The sequence below is a fragment of the Trichomycterus rosablanca genome, chromosome 9 (genome assembly GCF_030014385.1).
Source record: "Trichomycterus rosablanca isolate fTriRos1 chromosome 9, fTriRos1.hap1, whole genome shotgun sequence".
In the NCBI taxonomy this organism is placed as follows: Eukaryota; Metazoa; Chordata; class Actinopteri; order Siluriformes; family Trichomycteridae; genus Trichomycterus; species Trichomycterus rosablanca.
This window is the reverse complement of record NC_085996.1, coordinates 18,372,900-18,395,911: the sequence shown is the minus strand read 5'-3', so window position 1 is coordinate 18,395,911 and position 23,012 is coordinate 18,372,900. Positions and strand designations below refer to the sequence as shown.

Sequence of the window (23,012 nt, the reverse complement as noted above, 5' to 3'; positions counted from 1 at the left end):
CCACCGTGCCTCCCACCTTAATGAGGAAATTAGTGATTGTGTGAATGAGTGAATGAATAAGTGAATGAGGAAATGAGTGAATACGTGAATAAATGAATGATTAGTGAATTAGTAAACGAGTAATTAGGTGAATGATGAGTAACTATGTGAATTAATGAATGGGGGGATGACTGAATGAGTAGATGAGTAAACCCCCCTGCGCGTGTTTATTATTAACTTTTGGCCCTAGACGGAGGCGGAGCCACTGACGTCACAGAAGGAAACGCGCGCCCGGCCCTCCGTTTCAGAGCAGGAATCAAAACAAGAGGCAGACACGCCTTCTCCTGCTTCTTCTTCATGCTGCAGCTCTGCTGTCAAAAACGGTTAAGAATCTGGACGATGATCGATCCCTGATTATCTGCGCTAGTGCGTACATATCTAAGAGCGTTTCCTTGAAACACGATCGACATGGCATCGGTGACGGGAGAAGAGCGTTGACGAGCGGCGTAGTTTCAAATCGAGAACACCATCATGCCGAGCCAGAAGAGCAACAAGGGGAAAAGAAATAAGCGCACCAACAGCAGTGGAGATGAGCAGGAAAATGGAGCCACTGCGGCCGCTGCAGGAGGAGTCGCCTCGGCCTTAGTTGGAGCCACAGCCGCTCCGCCGAGCGACAACCGAGGTGGTAAGATCATCCATCAGTTCAGTTTAAAAACAGAGAAAACATGCTGGCTGCATATATGGCAATGGACACCACAGGAGGAGCAGCGCTCATCTTACATTTCATCTCAAAGTGAAACCATCTTCCTTCTTCCTTTATCGTGCAAAGTAGATTCATTGCCAACACTTACAGCAACTTGTTACGATGTCTTATGCACTTCACACATTGCTGTTACGCCATACCTCAGTGGCTCATTTCAGCTCATTCTCAGTGGCTGACAAGGTTGCACAGGCCTCACTCAAGGATACTTGCTCCTGACCTCGAGGTGTAAAATAATCAATTACTTCTTATATCAGATTACAACAGCAATGGGTCACGATGGGTGGATGATGGGCAGACGATTTCTGGTTTTGATAATAGTACAAAAATAGCTGTTACACTAAGGGAAAACAAGCATTCAACCAGTTTTGTTTTTGTTTAACATACATCCAGCACGTTAGGTATTAAAATAAATGAAAATAAAAAGTTGTTTAGTCATTTTGTGTAATAATAAGTGGAAATGTAATGAAATCACAAACATGGTCAAATGCACTCAAGATGAGCACACAGACTAATGATAAGAAAGGCAAGAAAATAATAGTTGCAAGATAACCTGAAAGCAGCATAAACACCAGATACACAAAGTACAATAAGCAGTAAACTGCATCACAATCAACTCTTATTTTCTTTAACTGTTCAACTGTGCATACACAAATCTCCTCTGCTAAAAAAGAAGCTTAGTAATGTTTATATGAAATATAAGTTATTTTGGCTATAATTTAGCTTATATGTAATTTTTTCATTTAACTTTTATCAAATCCTGGTAAGAGGCGCGGTATGCCTGACCAGGATAAAGGGTTTGAAACAGTGTAGGAATACCCTGAACAGAGTGCGAATCCATCACAGGGCTTTAAGTTTTGTAAGAAGGGATGGCAACATTACAAAGTGGCAAATGCCTTATCATCCTAACTTTTTTTGTAATGTGTTCCAGACCTGAAATGCAATAATGTATCTATATTAACAAATGAAATGAAGTTGACCAGACAAAACATACAATATACCTTGGGTTCTGTTTACAAAGTAAATGTAGGCTCTTATAGTCACTTGACAAACATTATTAATCTGTGATTAGATCTTAAACATACTGTACATGCAAATCACTTTTTAGTGACTAAGTTGACTTTATGGTTCCATAAAAATCTTTTAGCCTCCATGAAATTATAAGGATTGAGGCACTTTCCTTACCACAACACAAAACAATGCAGTTTTTAATGATATTTTCTTTAATTCAACAGTTATTTTCTTTACACACCCAAGCATTTAGCAAAAGTTAAATGTTTTATGTATTTGTATTTGCAGGTATAGTATATACATTGTGGTTTACATCTATTAACATAGAAAACATACATAGGAACAGATGAACATGATTAGAGACAAATGTTGTTGATCTTAATCAGTCATTTTTTAAATGCTACATGCCTGAAAATTTACATCTCCACTGTTTAAAGTTTAAAACAACCAGAGCTTTAATAAAGCTGCTTAAAAGATGACACAAGTGTATTTTGTCCACACACTGTGAGAAGCATAGTTAGTGAGGCAAAAGGATCACAGTTGCAACTCGTAAAAAATTGTAGCATTTTGTGGTTACCTATAATTAAGCACCATTCCAATGCCAACAAACAATTTGTAAGATGTGCCAAAAGAAAGCATAGTGTTTTATCTAAGCACAAACATTAGTGCCTGTAGTTCAGCAGATGCTTCAAAACTTGGTCAGATAGTCAGATGTAAACTAGAGCTATGTAAGAAACATTTGAAATGCTTCTCTATTATTATTCATATCATTATCAAGTCAGTATTGTAATGTCAAAAGTTAATGTAATGCTTTACATCTGTATCTGTTTTCATATTAAGTCTGCAACTGGCTTCCAACAGCTTTGCATCATGAACATCAATACACAATTTACTATCAAATTCTTTTTGAGTAGAATGATCAATAAAATTTAATTAGAACAAAAACTTTAATACCAGTATAGATACAGGCTGTCAAGATGTTCTAAAACAGCAATTATAGTTTGTTTTTTCACTTAGTCCTTTTCCCATTCTTAAAACAAGAAGTGAGAAAAAGGGATCAGGACCAGTTTCGTGTTTCAGTGTTAAAGGAGTCGAGACTATTCATTTATTTAGCCTGAATATGAACATATAATTGAACTGCTTCACTCATCTACATGCCATTACATGATTGAAACACCATATGTTCACATAGAGACTGTAATTGGAGAACACAAGATTATTTGCTGATTGTTTTATATCTAAAATGTCTTTATATTATTGCTATACAGCAGGGCCATTCAGAAAAGGGTACTTATTAAAACTAAAAATCATGTTAAATCCGTTTTTGTTGTTGTTGTTGGGTACTAGGTAAAGCAGTTGTCCTCTCCTGGTTGTCTTACTGCATTGTGCCCAGTGATTCTAAGGAAACTTTAAAAATTAATAAATTCAGGTTGGTAGTTGTATCTAGTCATATCCAGCTGCCCAATTTGTATTTTTACCCCTACTGTCACTACTGACCAAGACGTGCCATTACGAACACATGCCCCCTCCAACATGTCCAGTGGCAGACCGCTTCTTTTTACCTGCGTGAGGTGGGTTCATATGGAGATCTGTGTCATGTACGGAGAGTCACACACCATTATCATAATTTCTATTATCCCTTGTCTCATTTTGCAGTTGCCATTGATCAGGCAGTAGAGTTAGTAATTGCAGCAGTTATGAGGAATCCTTACCACCCTTCTTTCCTCGGACAAGCCAATATTTGTCCATGTAGGCATGTCCTTGTCGGCCATTAGCAGAGCTCAAGATGACAGCACTTGAATGCTAGCATGCTTTACCGCTTTGCCACCCAAGTGTGACCAGGTTATGACTGACAGTGTGCAAACCACAACGACATAAAGACTCCTAATTACATGAGATCAAGTTGTGAAGTGTGAACAGTAGAGCAATCTGACAACTTTGAAAGTCTGTCTAACATCTCTCCTCTCCACTTTTCACTTATGACATGGTGTCTCCTTAGTACAGGTCAAGTGCTGGTCAACTTTCATTTCAGTTTCATAGACATTTATTGAATTAATAGTTTTTACATATGATTTTATGCATTAAGTATTATTATAAAGGTTTAAGTAAGCAATCATCTGGGGGTCTGGAACATATTCATCCAATTTACATTGTTCCTTATGGGGAAAAAATGATTTGGAGTTTGTATAAATCACAGTTTGAACAGCCTCCTGGAAAATTAGTGTACGAATAGCGAGATTCCATTGTAAATATATTTAATCTACTAGCTAATGTTCCAGTCAGTTGCATTTTACTTGATTGTCAGTAATATTGTAAAGTAGAAACAGACATTTTTTTTTTGTTAAAGACAGGTTAGGATCTGTAAGTGGTAATTAATAAACCATTGTTAGCTGTCATAGCTTAGTTAGCTGGAAAGTTAATTAGCCACACATTCACAATACAACCAACAATAGTCACAGGCGTTTTCAACTAATGTTAATGTCATTACATTATATTTGAAGTCCCACATGAAGTCTCAGTCAGTCATTGGGATGCATGTGTAACATAGTAGACAGTAGTGGCTTTTTATGCATTGCATATTTGCATAGTTTCTTGTGTAGATGTACTTACCTATCAGTAATAATACTTACATAATACTTAAGCGTAATACTTACTTACGTAAGCATAATACTTACTTACTATGTTGTCTTATGTATGCTTGTTCGATGTACAGCACTTTGGTCAACGTAAGTTGTTTTAAGAGTGCTTTATAAATAAAATTTACTTACTTACTTAAAACAAATAGCAATATTAGTGTTTGTTTGATTAAAGTGCAAGTATCTACCCTTTTATTTTTTTCACTACAGTCAGCTTTAATTTAAGTCATAATGAGTAAGAGGAAGGGCTGCAGTGACATTTAGCAGTTTTGTGGTCAGCCTCAAAAATAGAGAATAGTAAGTTAAGAGCAGTAAGAAAATGAGTACTAGTCAGATGTTTGTTTATTAGCATTTTAATGTCATGTTTTACACTTTGGTTTAGGGCTGGCACCGATCCGATACTCGGTATCGGTCCGATATTGGCCCAAATCACTGGATCGGATATCGGAAGGAAAAAAACATGTAATCCGATCTGATACTGTTGCTTAATGTAAATAACCACTCACGCTTGATGACATCATAAACATGTGCCACTGATCTACAACTCATTCTCAACAGCATTTAGACATAAAAACACACTGATCTACTTAAACTTTTCGCATTAAAAAAAAAAAACATGTCCTACTGCCACAAAAAAAATCGCTTTATAAATGATAAATCGCTCACCTGAGATAAAGAACCTATCTTGTCCTGGCTTGGAGATCTCTCACATCCTCAACGATTAATCAATTAGTGTTACGAAATGAAACAAACTACACCGTTTCCTGTTTAGCCACAGATGTCCTCTTCAAAATCCAGCAGGGTTTTGTAATAAGTGCGCTTTGGTTTTTAATAATCTAAATACATGACAGAACTTGAACAGAAATTCTGAACTCTGCGTCAATTCAAATTGGTCCATCGCGTGGTAGACACTTTTGTTGAACAAGCCAAAAATGCTGCTAAATGTTCTGTGTAGGGATGTCTCGATCCGATCTCAAAGATCGGAATCGGGGCCGATCAAGGCATTTTTTAACTGATTGGTATCGGCTTTACTAAGGCCGATCCTAAGCCCGATCCTTTGTTTTACGTCAGCATGTCCGCTGGGTGGAAATACTTTAAATTGGAAAGTGAAACAAGTCCAATAGCGAAGTGTAATGTCTGCAATGCGAGCGTTTCACGAGGCGGTAGGAGCAGAGCTGCGTTCATTACTGTAGAATTTTACTATTTATATGGTGTTGTGAGTCAAGGATCACTCCGGTTTACAAAATAATAACTTTTAATCAGAGTATGAAAACTTCAGGACCATAACATACAGCTTTTACGAGTTTACGTGTTACAAGACTGAACGACAAGTATCAAGCACTCTGATTGGCTTAGTTATATAACCGAGCGTCGTAGTGATGCACTTGCTTAATAAAGAAATAAATACACGGTATATTCACAAATTGTCGGGAGCATAACACTTTATTAAGTTCTTCTGTTACGGTACCGAATAGCGGACAGCTAGAGTCATCGCGTTAGCTAAGCATGCTATTCCATGCACTATGGAAGCCCCAAAGGGTCAAAACACACTTCGCGTAGAAACGTCCATCAAACCATTGTCACAATACAAGCACAGAAAAGTTTGTTACAGTTACAACACGCATACAAGTACGGTGGCTCATAAGAAACAAACCAGATATCATTTAACCAAACGATCTACAATTACTACCAATTTGATACGGCACCTAAAAAATAAACACTCAGCCGAATACAGCGAGTTTATTATTATATGATGAGAAGAGGAACCGGCTGTCTGCTAACACGGCAGAGATGCTGATTTTCCTCAAAAAGAACCTTCACTTTATTTTGAGTGTTCTAGTGTTACTACTACAATGCTGCACTAAGTTTGTTTATGTTTATTTTGTAAAAATAAAAAAACATTAAGCGATAGCTTGGATGCAGGCAATTTTTTTTCCTACAGCACTGCAGAGCTATTCAGTTGTTAAACATATACAGTACAGGCCAAAAGTTTGGACACACCAGCCAAAAGTTTGGACACACCTTCACTTCAATGTTTTTTCTTGATTATTTTTATTTTCTACATTGTAGATTAATACTGAAGACATCCAAACTATGAAGAATTATGTAGTGAACCAAAAAGTGTTAAACAAACCAGAATATGTTTTATATTTTACTAACTCTACCTCTGCACAACCCAACTGATGGTCTCAAACACATTAAAAAAGCAACAAATTCCAAAAATTCACTCTAGACCAAGGCACAAACATTCATTGAAAACCATTCCAGGTGGAAACCTAATAAAGCTGGTTGAGAAAATTTCAAAGAGTGTGCAAATCTGTCATTAAAGCAAAAGATGGCTACTTTAAAGAATCTAAAATATAAAACATATTCTGGTTTGTTTAACACTTTTTTGTTTACTACATAATTCCATATGTGTTCCTTCATAGTTTGGATGTCTTTAGTATTAATCTACAATGTAGAAAATTAAAAAAAAATTAAGAAAAACCACAGGAATGAGAAGGTGTGTCCAAACTTTTGGCCTGTACTGTACATTGGATTAATTTGAATAACTGTAATGTACTTGAAGTGTGCACTGTGTGAACAGTATTATCTAGTTCTTATCTAGACAATATCTAGAAAACACAAGTATCGGTTTAAGACTCGGTATCGGATGGGGATCAAAATTAATGATCGGGATCTGGAACAAAAAAACGTGATCGGGACATCCCTAGTTCTGTGTGTAAAAGTTAAAATAAAAACAGCAGTTTTGCATAAGTGTGATGTTGTAGGTTCTGTATTTATTGCTTTAGTATATTTGTTTCACAGTCTGAGCATTGTTATTTAGATAGCTAGTTTAACCATGGTGCATTGAGACATGTATTATTACTGCTTAGTTGTTTGAGAGGAGAAATGACGGTATCGGATTGATATCGGTATCGGCAGATACTCAATTTGCAGTATCGGTATCGGACATAAAAAAGTGGTATCGAGCCAACTCTACTTTGGTTACATTCATGACAGGACAGGTAGTTACTCAGTACACAAGATTAATCAGTCCACAAGGTTATATCGAATACAGTCATGGACAATTTAGTGTCTCCAATTCACCTCACTTGCATGTCTTTGAACTTCTGTTGCCTTGCTGTGAGGCGACAGTCCTACCCACTTAGCCACCGTGCCGCCCAGTAGATAATAGAAATAAATAGTCAGATGAGTCAGTGTTTCTCGATATAATAGCCAGTCAGATTAGATATGCTCAATACTCCATTTCTGAACATCATGGTACAAAATACAAGTTGATAATATTATTTTAATGTTCACTGGTGCATTCAGAGATGATAGTACGAGGATTCAGGGCAGTGAGAGCAGGTGGCATGGAAGTGAGTGAGAACAGGAGCAAATAGGGTTAAACAGAGCTGATGCCCTTGTTGCCCACACAAGTGTACCCAAGGAAGATTTCTTAAACCTTGCACTCAATAGCTTCACTTGGCTTCATATAACAGTGCATAGATTTCTGTTTATGTAATTATGTTATAGTTATGGTTGTACTGTATCCCTTATCTCTGCCAATAAAATACAATATTAGCCATTATTGTAAAATGTAAAAAATTAAAAATAAATAAAAATAAGTTCACTTTACATGTTAGTGATTTTTTAGATTTTTAAATTGAATGGCAGGAAGCCCCCCACCTGCCATAGAGCCCCCCCCATGTTTTAATTAATGCCTACGGCCAGAAATTAAAGAAATAATACATTTTGATGTCAAATAGTACACAAAGTTAGGCACTGTTAAACAAAATGGTCTATTTTTTGTTTCTACAGATGCCCCATGTGCCACCCCACTTGTGTGCAGTTTGGGACGTAATGTTGACCTTGAGAAGGATGACTATCAGAGGGTACTGTGCAACAGTGAGCACTGTCCTTATGGCAACTGGATGCACCTGCAATGCTTCTACGAGTGGGAAAGCAGCATTCTGGTGCAGTTCAACTGCATTGGTCGTGCTCGCAGCTGGAATGAGAAGCAGTGCCGGCAGAACATGTGGACCAAAAAGGGCTATGACCTAGCCTTTCGATTCTGCTCATGCCGCTGTGGACAGGGCCATCTGAAGAAAGACACTGACTGGTACCAGGTTAAGCGCATGCAGGATGAGCGCAAGAAAAAGTTTGGCCCAGAGAAAAGTAGTGGGAAACCCAGTGGAGGTGTCTTGGGTGCAGTCGGAGGGGAGATCCCAGAAGAACTTAAGAAAGGGAAGTCATCTAATAAACTGCCTCACCGTGGTTCCAACCAAGACCTTTCACGTCGACAATCTGTGGACCGACAGAACTCTCAAGAGAGATGCCACACCTGTCCAACTGGAACCAGCAGTGGGGTCAACACTGGTGCCCGCTCACCTTGTGACTCACCCGGTCAGTCTCCACCACTGGGCTTCTCCTTCTTCTCACCCCAAGCAGCTGGAGGGCCACGCAGCTCACGACATCTGGGCGAATTTCTGAAAAATGCTGTCCATATGGAAAGCAACCGGAAGCCAGTGCCGACAGGGAATGTAGCTGGCCGAGCAGCTACTCAACTGGATCATGGGACTGGTGGGTTGTGCCTGCCTCGTCTTGTCCAGGGTGACGGGCCTGTGCAGTTCCTACGTAGGCTGGACCTCTCTGAGCTGCTGGCGCACATCCCTCGGCACAAACTCAACACCTACCATGTACGCATGGAGGATGATGCTCAGGCTGGACAGGGTGAGGACTTAAGGAAGTTCATTCTCTCTGCACTGAGTAACAGCCATCGTAATGTGGTCCACTGCGCCCTGTGCCACCGCACATTGCCAATCTTTGAACAGTTTCCACTAGTGGATGGGACACTCTTTCTCAGCCCCTCCAGACATGATGAGATTGAGTATGATGTGCCGTGCCACTTACAGGGTAAGATTCTCAAAGCTTAGACCTGCTTAGAGCTTAGTTTTATTACACCTTTTATTATCTTTTTTGACAGCAAACAGCTGTGAAATAAGTAATACTCGTTTGGATGATTTTGTAAGCAGTACAGCTTAGAAGGGTGTACTATGAGATGCTTAGTTGTTATGTGTTGTGCCTTGAAAGTAAAGCATGAGGCAAAGCCCTGCACCTGCAACAGTAGAAAAAAATCCAAGTGCAATATGTACACCGATCAGGCATAACATTATGACCACCTCCTTGTTTCTACACTCACTGTCCATTTTATCATCTCCACTTACCATATAGAAGCACTTTGTAGTTCTACAATTACTGACTGTAGTCTACCTGTTTCTATACATACTTTTTAGTGTGCTTTCACCCTGTTTTTCAATGCTCAGCACCCCCCACAGGACCATTACAGAGCAGGTATTATTTGGGTGATGGGTCATTCTCAGCACTGCAGTGACACTGACATGTTGGTGGTGTGTTAGTGTGTGTTGTGCTGGTATGAGTGGATCAGACACAGCAATGCTCTCACTGCTGGACTGAGAATAGTACACCAACCAAAAATATATCCAGCCAACAGGGGCGTAGGCAGCGTCCTGTGACCACTGATGAAGGTCTAGAAGATGACCAACTCAAACAGCAGCAATAGATGAGCAATCGTCTCTGACTTTACATCTACAAGGTGGACCAACTAGGTAGGAGTGTCTAATAGAGTGGACAGTGAGTGGACTCTGTATTTAAAAACTCCCATCAGCTTTGCCGTGCCTTATCCACTCATACCAGCACAACACACACTAACACACCACCACCATGTCATTGTCAGTGCAGTGCTGAGAATCAGCCACCACCTAAATAAGACCATTGAAGAACAGGGTGAAAGCAGGCTAAAAAGGTATGTACAGAAATAGATGGACTACAGTCAGTAATTGTAGAACTACAAAGTGCTTCTATATGGTAAGTGGAGCTGATAAAATGGACTGTGTGTAGAAACCAGGAATTGGTTTTAATGTTATGGCTGATCGGTGTATTAACTAAGGTAAAACAAAACTGTGGCTAAAAAGGCATGTTAACCCCACCAACTGGCGATGCCCATGCACAATTTATTGTCTGGTTTCATGCGGAAAAGGGACATCATGGGTGTGTTCGAAAACCTAGGGAGCTGCCTTGCTGTCTTACTGTCTAAATAGGCAGCTGCCTTAGTAGAGAGGATTCTAATAAGTCAATGACTTATAAGGCAGGTTATTCAAACGCACTACTTAGACAGCGATTCCATCGGGTTTCGCGTTTATTAGCATCTTGCCATTAAAACCAATAAACTGAGGTAGCACAGCATGCTAACGTCAATATAACATCTTCCTTCATGTACCGATAACGGTTAAATTTCCTGACAAGCCCGAACTTGCAAATAAAAACACTCTGTACAAGTTTATACAAGTTAAAAATCAGTAATATTTTATTTACGATTGAAAATAACTCCATTCGTTTCTCCGCCCCGTCAGCCATGTTTATTTTTCTGTGAGAGAAGAGCACCCGACCCGCAATGAATGCTGGGATTGCCTTGATCACTAAGGCAGCGTCGGATGCTTCCTCGTTCTTGAGCCAAAATAACATTGAAATATTAAGATGCCTCAGTAGTGAGGATTTTAAGGCATCTAGGATTTCGAACAGCCTCATTTTTGGGAGCGCGCACAGGATGACGTAAATGCTGTCTATGTAGACAGCTTCCTAGCTTTTCGAACACACCCCATGTCTCCCAGGGCAGTATTGAGGCCCAAAAGAGCTGCGACACCAGGTGAGTTCTCAGGAAGAGATAAGTATGCTGGGCTCACATGCCAGTGAAAAACCGAACCAGACTGAGCAGCTCGCCACAAGAGGAGATGGCAAGTGTAAAAAGGAGAAACTGATATTCAAGTGAATTAACACTTGATTGTCAATTAAGAAAAATTGACACATCAATCATCTGCACCTCCGTGCCCCCTCTGCCAACTAAAATGGCAATGCAAAAGTTAGGGCTGCATGGTTAATCACATTTCTGTTATTATCGTAATATGAGTTTTCTCGATAAGCGCATTTTAAGGGCCACAATACTACACTGAAAGTTGTATATAAAAGCTCAACTCAACAAGCATTAATGGTGCACAGCAACAGAATAAACTGTTCATGCTCCATCACACGCAGACATGACGTAATCAGGTTGGATCCAGAAAGGCCCAGAGTGAAAGCACAAGCAAATCTAGTAAAACATGCTCGCTGTTAGTGTGTGTGTGTGTGTGTGTGTGTGTGTTTGGGTTCTTAAATGCTAAAAGTGCTGCCAAGCTAAGTGCTGAAAAAACACAGATGTGCGAGGATTTCGGTGAGGAGGAATTTATAGAAAAAATGAGACACATTCAGACTAGATGTCTGTGTTCTGTTCAAAGTTTTGTTTTAAGCGTGCTGAGCCATTACAACTGCCATCACAGGAAACACGACACACCTTTATCATCACTTAAAAGTAAAACCACAAACAACTGTATGACCAGTGTTCAGCTAAAAAGTATGAAAGCATGATTATATCTACCTCTCATTCACATGTCACTCTACCTTTAACACAGCCATTACTCCATTACTCAAAAGCTTTGAAAGTGTGACACCATGTGATTTAGACTCCCAGCTTCACAAAGAAATAATGCTGGAGAAATACTATTCATACAGAAGTTCGAATCGACTTGACGGCACTTCATACTTATAATAATCAGCTGCTCAGGTGGCGAAGCAGTAAAAACACACGCTGGAACCAGAGCTGGGATCTCGAATACATCATATTGAATCTCAGCTCTGCCTGCCGGCTAAGGCTGAGCTGCCACATGAACAACGATTGGCCTGTTGTTCAGATATGTGCGGGACTAAGCTGGAAGGGGTCTCTCTCTCATGGCTGGTGTAATTATGACCTCTGCTGGCTGATTGATGGCACCTGCACAGAGATGAGAAAAGAGTGCTCTCAGGGTGTGTCTCTCCGTACACAACGCTGAGCTGCACTGCACTTGTCAAAGTGTAGGTGATAAGATGCATACTGCCCACATGTCAGAGGGGGCATGGGTTAGCTTCGTTCTCCTCAATCAGAGCAGGGATTGGCATTGATGGAGAGGAAGCATGACGCAATCGGGCAATTGGACGTGCTAAAAAGGGAGAAAAAGGGGAGAAAATGCATAAACAATATATATATATATATATATATACTGTATATATTAGGGCTGTCGAAGTTAATGCGATAATAACGCATTAACACAATCTCAATTTAACGCGATTAAAAAAAATAGTGCCGTTAACGCAAATTCTATTTGGCCCTGCGAGTCATCCGTAGTTCATGTTGAGACTTGACCGTGCACCAACGTTTTAACGTCGGACTTGCCACCGTTTGTTTCATTTGCGATTTGTTAACATAATGTAACCGAGCATTGTAGTGATGCACTTGCTTAATAGAGAAATAAATACACGGTACATTCACAAGTTGTCGGGATCATAACACTTTATTCTTTTTCTAATATTTTTTTTACTAACATTATAGCTGTGTCTATAAAGTATTTATGCACTAAGAATATTGATACCTTTTTCAAAATTGCCCTTGTTGCCCATTTGCCACTGGCCTTTATACAAGAATAGTATTTTGCAGCACCACTTAATGCTGTTTGCTATAGTACTGCACTGCTATAGTACTATAGTAGCCCGCTGCACACATTGAAAGACCTGAGCCTACTTAAAAAAAGCCTGCCCCAGCTATTTTTGGACATTGATTTAGAGTCGTCAGACCAGCCTGCTATTCAAGTAAACTCATTATTATTTTAATGGCTTTAAAACATGAAATTTCCCAAAGTTCATATCCAAAAATGTCACAGATCACGGTTGATGATTTACAGAAGATACAGAAGAATTTTGTCCATGCCAGCAAACAAAGGGCATTTAAACAAACTCCATTTAAACAAAAACCAGGTAGCTTGGGCATTAAAGTCAATAGTTTTTTCAAAAAAGAACAAAATTGAGAAGTGCTGTCAGATTCCTTGCTCTGACTTCTGAAATACTGGTAGCATTGGTTCTTAGTATATTATTGCATAATGTATTTTTTATGTTGTTAAAACAGTATGTTTTTTTTATATTTCTTAAGGGAGGCTAATGCACCTGTATGCTCTATGTGTGGACTGTCTCGAGGGAGTGCACAAAATTGTTTGTATAAAGTGCAAATCAAGATGGGATGGAAGCTGGCACCAGCTGGGTACTATGTATACATATGACATTCTGGCTGCTTCACCTTGTTGTCAGGTATGTTGTATTTCACTCAGTAGCTTTAATGACATTTACAGTGCCTTGCAAAAGTATTCAGCCCCCTTGAACTTTTCAACCTTTTGCCACATTTCAGGCTTCAAACATAACGATATGAAATTGTAATTTTTTGTGAAGAATCAACAACAAGTGGGACACAATCGTGAAGTGGAACGAAATTTATTGGATATTTTAAACTTTTTTTAGAAATAAAAAACTGAAAAGTGGGGCGTGCAATATTATTCAGCCCCCTTGCGTTAATACTTTGTAGCGCCACCTTTTGCTGCGATTACAGCTGCAAGTCGCTTGGGGTATGTCTCTATCAGTTTTGCACATCGAGAGACAGAAATTTTTGCCCATTCTTCCTTGCAAAACAGCTCGAGCTCAGTGAGGTTGGATGGAGAGCGTTTGTGAACAGCAGTTTTCAGCTCTTTCCACAGATTCTCGATGGGATTCAGGTCTGGACTTTGACTTGGCCATTCTAACACCTGGATACGTTTATTTGTGAACCATTCCATTGTAGATTTTGCTTTATGTTTTGGATCATTGTCTTGTTGGAAGATAAATCTCCGTCCCAGTCTCAGGTCTTTTGCAGACTGCAACAGGTTTTCTTCCAGAATGGTCCTGTATTTGGCTCCATCCATCTTCCCATCAATTTTAACCATCTTCCCTGTCCCTGCTGAAGAAAAGCAGGCCCAAACCATGATGCTGCCACCACCATGTTTGACAGTGGGGATGGTGTGTTCAGGGTGATGAGCTGTGTTGCTTTTACGCCAAACATAACGTTTTGCATTGTGGCCAAAAAGTTCGATTTTGGTTTCATCTGACCAGAGCACCTTCTTCCACATGTTTGGTGTGTCTCCCAGGTGACTTTTTATAGATATCTTTGAGAAATGGCTTTCTTCTTGCCACTCTTCCATAAAGGCCTGATTTGTGCAGTGTACGACTGATTGTGTCCTATGGACAGAGTCTCCCACCTCAGCTGTAGATCTCTGCAGTTCATTCAGAGTGATCATGGGCCTCTTGGCTGCATCTCTGATCAGTCTTCTCCTTGTTTGAGCTGAAAGTTTAGAGGGACGGCCGGGTCTTGGTAGATTTGCAGTGGTCTGATACTCCTTCCATTTCAATATGATCGCTTGCACAGTGCTCCTTGAGATGTTTAAAGCTTGGGAAATCTTTTTGTATCCAAATCCGGCTTTAAACTTCTCCACAACAGTATCTCGGACCTGCCTGGTGTGTTCCTTGGTCTTCATGATGCTCTCTGCGCTTTAAACAGAACTCTGAGACTGTCACAGAGCAGGTGCATTTATACGGAGACTTGATTACACACAGGTGGATTCTATTTATCACCATCAGTCATTTAGGTCAACATTGGATCATTCAGAGATCCTCACTGAACTTCTGGAGTGAGTTTGCTGCACTGAAAGTAAAGGGGCTGAATAATATTGCACGCCCCACTTTTTAGTTTTTTATTTCTAAAAAAAGTTTAAAATATCCAATAAATTTCGTTCTACTTCACGATTGTGTCCCACTTGTTGTTGATTCTTCACAAAAAATTACAATTTCATATCGTTATGTTTGAAGCCTGAAATGTGGCAAAAGGTTGAAAAGTTCAAGGGGGCTGAATACTTTTGCAAGGCACTGTACAGGATCTGTTTTGCTGCACGTTTCTTATTTTAGGTTTACTCACATAAATCAAATATGTAACCCTAATAAACATTTGGTTATTAAGAAGTTTAATTAATCTGTAATTTTGCTGTCATTTAGATGTGAAAGTTTGTAAAAGAAAATTTACACCCATCAATAAAAAATTTTGTTTCAGTCTCATAATTTTGTTTTCTGTTAAACAACTACAACAACAAGAATGTTTACATTTACATTTGTGCTGTATTTTACTTTTTATAGATTGTTTATTTTTCAATGCACTGTTGTTACATTCAGTTCACTGTTGAGAGTTTTCCCCCTTTTTCCAGCTGTTGGACTGATGAACATGTTATAAAAGAAACCAATGTAAAATAATTCACACAATCTAGAATAATTCACGCAATCCAAAAAAGGAAATTGATTTCAATTGTGTGATATTTCTAAGCATAGCTTCATTACGTTGTTTTCTGTTTTTGATGCTGCAGAAGAGTGGATGGTTATTCCTTTTACTAGTTTTTAGTTTACAGTTTTTCTGTATGCAATTGAATCCTGAAACACGTATGCAGCTTAAGCTGTGCAGCCAGAACACTGGAAGTCTTAATGCCGTTTGTTTTATTGCCGGGGTGTCAAACTCATTTTCACTGAGGGCCATACATGTATTATGGTGGCCCTCAAAGGGCTGACTGTAACGTATCCTACTGTGATTGCAGTCTGCCTTTCAAGTTTTGGACAATTTGTTGTTTTTCCTGGAGGCAAAATTCTGTTTGGTGACAAAATGGCAAATTTATACAGTATATTTATAATGTATATCTACATTTATATTGTACTCCTTTACGACAGACACGGCCTCATAACACAAGAGATGTACTGGTTTCTCTTCTTGAAGCACAAACTTGTATTCTCTTTCCCATCTTACATTAAATTACCTCCTTCTGCTTCAATTTTCTCTTCTTGTACATTTTGGGATTATTTGTAAATATTTCTCAACATCATTTGTTGGAAAACCGTCTCAGTTAAACGCTGATGTGGAAACACTGCCATTTAGTTGCGGGATGCAGTCACTTTGTGGGTCACAAAATCAGCATGATGTGGCGGGCCGGATTTGGCCTGCGCGGACACGTGTTTTATTGGATGTCATTTTGTTTGTCTCATAAATTTTTTTTCTGTTAAACAACTACAACAACAAAAATGGTTAAGTGGAACCATATCACTATTAAACTCAGACACAGATAATTTTTATCTTTAGATTTTGATAGATTAGTTTAAGCTTTTAAACATCTCATATAGGAGTGATTACAGCTAGACCGAGTTCAGCTTTAAGGTGGGACTTATTTGCCATTAAAGATTTAATAATAGTTACAGTTGGAGTCCTCAATAGTCTAATTTGTTGGAAACATTTATTTGCCTTTGTTTTAATGCATTATTTTCTCCCCATTTTCCTCTTGATATAGCGCACTCAATTTTTGTCTTCCGCTGCTGAGAGATACCAGCTTGCATCCAAGGAGAGAACGTCGCTGTACACGCCTCTTCCGACATGTGTACAGCCCTCCTCTGTCGCCCATGCATTCTGCACAGGCATCTCTTCCGCCAATCAGGGTCCTTACAGAGCGTATGAAGACCTACCCACAAATAGTCCAGCCCCCACCCTGCAGATATGGTGGCCTATTAGTATCTGCTGCAGGCACTGCCAATTATGCCCGCCAGATGGCGCCCAGCTGACTGGTGGCAACACTGAGTTCCGAACGGAGGAGTTCAGAAACTCGGTGCTGGTGTGCTAGCGGAATATTCCGCTGCGCCACCTGGGCGATATTTGACATTTTGACACATTATCAGCATCAATATTCTACAAACTGAAAATATTTTCCACACCATCAGAAATGTATCAGACCACACAATAGTTTTCCAGTCTTTAAATGTGAAGTTTGTGTGAGCTTCTGCCCACTGAAGACCACCTTATGTGGTCGTCCTCTGTAAGTAGCCCATTTGCAAGGTTTGAAGCGTTCTAACATTCTAAAATGCTTTTTTTGTACCACGGTTGTAAAGAGTGAGGTTATCTGGGTCACTGTAGTCTTTCTGTTAGCTTGAACCAGTCTGCCCATTCTCCTCTAACCTCTTTCATCAAGAAGGCTTTAGGATTTATGAGGAAGGGTTTCTTTCTTGCACCCTCTAAGCCCAAGTAGATGTAAATTTTGATTATGCAGAACTGTTGTACTTACTGACCTTTGATGAAATTACCTTGGCATTGTTGCATGCACTTTTTACTTTTGGACTTTTGTTTGTACTGATGATTTTGGACCTGTTGTTTAGAAGTGGATCCTGATATGTAAAGAAATTTTTTTAGGTTTTTTTTAGTTTTTTTTTTTTAATGCTTGTAGCTCAGTCTAATGGCTGCACTCAGACTAGATCTGTTACATGGGCTCACAACAATTACCTACCACTTTGTTAAATATACATTAATAAACAAAAAAAACCTGTTACAATAATTACCGTGTACATAAGAGTTAAGATGTTTGAATAAAAAAGTCCCTTACAAACTTAAATAATTATTTTGCCATCTAGTTGGCACAAAAATAAATAAATAATTGTATTTTGTAAATATAAAAAACTGTGATGCCTGCAACACACAAAAAAATTTGAAACAGAGTTCAAATAAGCCTTAAGGTTATACAGCATTGTTGTAGAAGGTTCCTTCATTAGCAGTTTAGCTGGTAACAGGTAAGGTAATCAAGATTGAGTATAAAGGGAGCATTCACCAAAGGCTTAGTACTTGCGAACAAGGATGGGTCATGATTCACCACAATTGTCAGTTCAAAGACAATGTTTCTCAGTACAAGACTTGGTATTTAAAAGACTTGGACAACAAACACTGCTGAATGTGCATAACCATCAAGTCATTATTGCTTGCTCAGACTGAGCCTTTGGTGGATCCTCTTTTAAATATTTAATTATGATTCACTCACCTGTTATTAATTTACCTGGTTACTGTGGAATCTTTCAAAACACTTTCTATTGACTTTTTATGCTTTTTTTGCCCATCCCAACTTAGAATTTAATACTCTAAAAATGTTTACAAACCATAACGAAGTGCATCAATGAACATTGGAATTATTTTCTTTCTACTTTTGTCACTTAAATAAAGAAAATTTAAGAAAAGAAAATCAAGAAAATTAACAAATCACAGGCTCTGCTTTTTATTACATTTTACAAAATGTCCTAAGTTTAGAGGAAATTAGATTTGTATAAATAAATGTTTTGTTAAAATGCTTTGTTTTTGTGTTCTCACAGGCCAGACTGAACTGCAAACACTGCGGGAAGCCTGTGATCGATGTGCGTGTTGGCATGCAGTATTTCTCTGAGTACAGCAATGTGCAACAATGCCCACACTGTGGCAATCTGGACTATCATTTTGTCAAGCCATTCTCCTCATTCAAAGTTCTCGAAGCTTATTGACGAATGTTCTCCTTGCATGCTAGTTCCTTTTTGTTTTTTCTACAACCCCAAATCAGAAAAAGTTGGGATGGTATGGAAAATGCAAAAAAAAAAAACCCTGCAGTGTTTCCTACATTTACTGTGACACATTTCATTCAACAACTTCAATTCATTTGTTAATATCAATAAATTAATTCTATATATATATATATATATATATATATATATATATATATATATATATATATATATACTTACATACATACACACATTTCTACAAAAAAGTTGGAATGGAGGGATTTAGGGCTAGTAATGGCTTTTTTTTTTTTTAAGAAATGGATGCCGTGTGTATCTTAACAAATGAAATGAAATTGACCAGACAAAACTAAATATCTTGGGTTCATACTGTCTGCAATAAAATAAAAATCATAGTAAATCTAAGAAAGACCCCCCTTTTTTGCATTTTCCATACTGTCCCAACTTTTTTGGTTTGGGGTTGTATTACTAGGGTATTTTATTTGGAGGAAACTTTTTTCCTGGGTTTTACTTCAAATTAAAGATAGAAAATAACATATATGCAGGTAAATAAAAAAAATAAAAATAAGTTGGTTTACTATATGTTCATACAACATTCATACAACAAGATTCTTATCTGACATATGAAACCACAAAATCAAACAAAAAAACTGTGACAAGTGAATGTATCTGTATGCCAAATTTGCTATTTTGTACAAATAAAATAAAATATACAAAGTCTGCCTTTTCCTGTGGTGATTTAGTGTTCAAAGCTCAATCTTCTTTGAAGTCTGTATAAACGTGTCAGTTGATTTTATGTATCTGTTTGATCTAATATCAATTTATACATGATTCCATTTATTATTAGCATCTGTGCCTCATCCAGGCAGATAATCATTTGCATATAAAATACTTTCTTTTTGTAAGCGTTCTTAAATAATGACTGTAGACAGCACTTTTCATAAAGATAATGAATGAGGAACAGTATAATTTGAGCATTGGTCTTACAAACCTTTAAAGCTGGAAAGCAAAAGACTGTGGTACCAATTACTGCATTAAATTAATATTCATGTTTTTGTTACAAAGTAAGAAGGAACAGGTGACAGTTCTAAAATTATATTACAACAGGTAACAAAGAATAGAATAAGTTATAGTGCCTTAGTTTCCTTAATTATGATTTTTTAATGAAAAAATATTATTTATGTATATGTTAAGTAGTAGTAGGTTACTACTACATAGAATATCAGCTACTCTAGAGTGTTTAATGATATTAGAGGTTTTCTATCTGTACTTTTCTGTATGATTCTATTTTCTAATGCACTTTTCTGTCAAATTGACAGTGATCATCGATTACACCATAAATCTTATTGCTAAAATGTGAACGTGTATCACGCTTTCAGTACAGGAATTGCATTAAGTTAAATATTCTACATGTGCCCCCTCTGCTGGATAAAAAAATACAGCCTTGAAGAATAAGAAGTAAAACAAGCTACTCTATTTTTACAGTAGATCAACCCTTAAAGGCCTTTAAAATTTGATATGAATTTAATTCCAACAATATTTGTTTGTATAAGGCTCTTAACTTTGTATATCAGAATCAGAATCAGATTTATTGGCCAAGTATGTGGATACACACAAGGAATTTGTTTTCGGCTGATGGTATCTCTCTAGTATTAATACAGTATACAAGCAATGTGTACATTAAACATTAAACACAAAAATATACAAACTATAAGACTATATACAGGCAATATACAGATATGTAAGTTAGCAGCGTGTGGAATATTTACAAAAACAGTAAAGTGCACAGCATGTGGGATGAGTACTACAAAGTGTAGTCAATTGGCAGCAGGTGAATATTGTCGCGCTTAACTCTGTATTGTCAGTCATTTATTGATTTAGGAGGGAGATGGCCTGTGGAAAGAAACAGAGTGTGGAAAAAAATATGGCTCCATTGTCTAATTTCTTCAAAACACACCAGGTTTTAAGAAATTTTAACCAAATTAGAACTGTTGGCATTACTCAATTAATCAATTCAACTCTGTAGTAATCGTGTTTTCTTTGTTCTGAGCAAACGGGGTTCACTACTGCCTGACTTCTTAGGATTTGTAGTTCTACATTATAGAAAATTATCCTAATTTTTTTTCTACAAAACTACATTATGCTTTAAATAAAGTCTTTATCAGTAAAACAATACAAGAAATTATGAAGTATTGTTGAGTAACAGGATAATTTGTTACTACTGTTGGTCTATATGACCTAAAGTTGGGTTATTACATGTTTAAACCATTGGGAACTCGATAACCACCATTATTTGGCTTCAGCTGTGATGTGTTATATGAAACCAACCAGAGATTTAAGGGTTAAGTGTGTGTTACAACCATTTCATTCGATGTGTACTAAAACGTCTTGTTATATAAAATATCAGCTGTTCATATATAATAATTTCCACAATTATTGGCACCCCTGGTAAACATGAGTAAAAAGGGTTATAAGAAACCCACCGTTTGATGAATTAGCCCAGTGTTTCTCAACCTTTTTTCAGTCACGGCACCCCATTAAAAGTATTCAAAATCTCGAATCACCCCAGTCTAAAATGTATTAAAAAACTTACACTCTGCATCCCTCGGACTGCTAACACACAAAAACACTACAGGGAAGAGACGTACTGTGGTTGAATTGCATTAAGTTTTACAAAAATCCTCTCTTGTGCAGAGATGTGCCTGTGTTTGTTTCTGCTTTAAAACGTACGCGTCATGAACCAATCAGATTTAACATAATTAAACAAGTTTATAGTTTATTTCTCAATTATTTGTCATTTTACCACTAGCACTGCTCATTGTCTGCATGTTCTCTCTGTAGCTCGGTTACGGCTCTCAAACTCAAAATAAGCTTTACTGGCATGACAAATGAGGACATTTGTATTGCCAAAGCAAGTTAGAGAGAAATAATAAAAATAACAATAAAAAAGAACAAATATATACAAAACAGTTACATGTGCAAAAATAATAAAATATTAATAAAACAGTGCAATATAATAACAATAAAAATTATAATATTTACATTAATGAGGTAATGAGCTCTCTCTCTCTCTCTCTCTCTCTCTCTCTCTCTCTCTCTGTGTGTGTGTGTGTGTGTGTGTGTGTGTCGCTTGCTCTCTCCAGATACTGATTTGAATTTCGACAATAAACAGCTCTTATTTATTATGACTGATTAATTCCCTCTACTGATGGAAGCGGAATGGTTGAATTACAGCCAATAAGATCAGCACAGAAATATAAATATGTATTATAACGGCTCCCAGAGGCGCGACTCGGTTCCTTTTGTTCATTTTAAAGAGCCGTTCAATAGAATCGGATCATGATAAGTTTACTTTTTTGTATTTTATTATTTTATTTTTAATTTATTTCATAATATCAGTAACGTGAGAATATTTTTGACGGCACCCCAGGGTGCCACAGCACCCCGGTTGAGAAAGGCTGAATTAGCCTAACCTCATACTGAAAAAATGAGGAAAATCCAACATTTATAAAAAGTAATTTATACAGAGAAAAGTGTCTAGGAACTTTCAAACAGTAATCCATGACTCCATGTTTTCCTGTGGCATATATTTATGATTTGACACAGGTCAAATTGTCATAATGGCTTTTCATAATTGGCTTTCCCATTTCACATGGGAAAGCCAAAAACACACAATTAATAATAAATAATTTCATTTTATTCAAACTGTTTTATACTGGTCAGTGTTGTGGTGGTTTCACTTTGACAAACTTGGTCAGTGAATGACTCCACAGGTAATTATGTGATGTTTTGAAGCACAGTTGCCTAGTTTGACGTAGTAGTCACAACCACTTAAATATGTTTGAAACCAGACTAGGCCAATGAGACCGCCCAAAGACCAGCCAGTGAGACCTACCAAGTTTTGAAGCTGATCAAATAGAATTATATGTAAAATGTAACAAAAGCAGGACTTAAATCAAACAGAATCAAAACAAAGCTGTTACTCACGACTCTGTTATTTCTTACATCATTTATTCCCTTAGGAAGTACAGGTTCAGTGCTGTGACAGGCCCTGAAACCAGACTGAAGCTTTTCATTAAGACAGCTGATCGACATTTGTCGATCACATCGACAAGTGTGTTTAAATGTTGACCATCAGTTTAAAGTGTGATATGTTGCTTTTGGTAAAGCTGTTATTTGGGATTTTATCAGACCTGCAGTTTTAATGCTAAATGCTGTTTTTTTTATTTTTTTAAATATTTTTAATAAAGACAGTAGTAGTAATCACAAGTAATTAAAATTATTTACACAGAAAAATTATTTACACT

At 37.7% G+C, this 23,012-nt stretch overlaps 1 protein-coding gene across 1 annotated transcript; it reads left to right on the top strand.

Moving 5' to 3' along the window:
* Positions 1-388: 388 nt before the first annotated feature.
* heca (hdc homolog, cell cycle regulator) lies at positions 389-18,825 on the top strand. Its single transcript, XM_063001210.1, has 4 exons — positions 389-664; positions 8,191-9,285; positions 13,442-13,596; positions 18,526-18,825. The coding sequence occupies exons 1-4, from the start codon at positions 511-513 to the stop codon at positions 18,688-18,690; spliced, it is 1,569 nt and encodes a 522-aa protein (XP_062857280.1). The 5' UTR covers positions 389-510; the 3' UTR covers positions 18,691-18,825.
* The last annotated feature ends 4,187 nt before the right edge of the window (positions 18,826-23,012 follow it).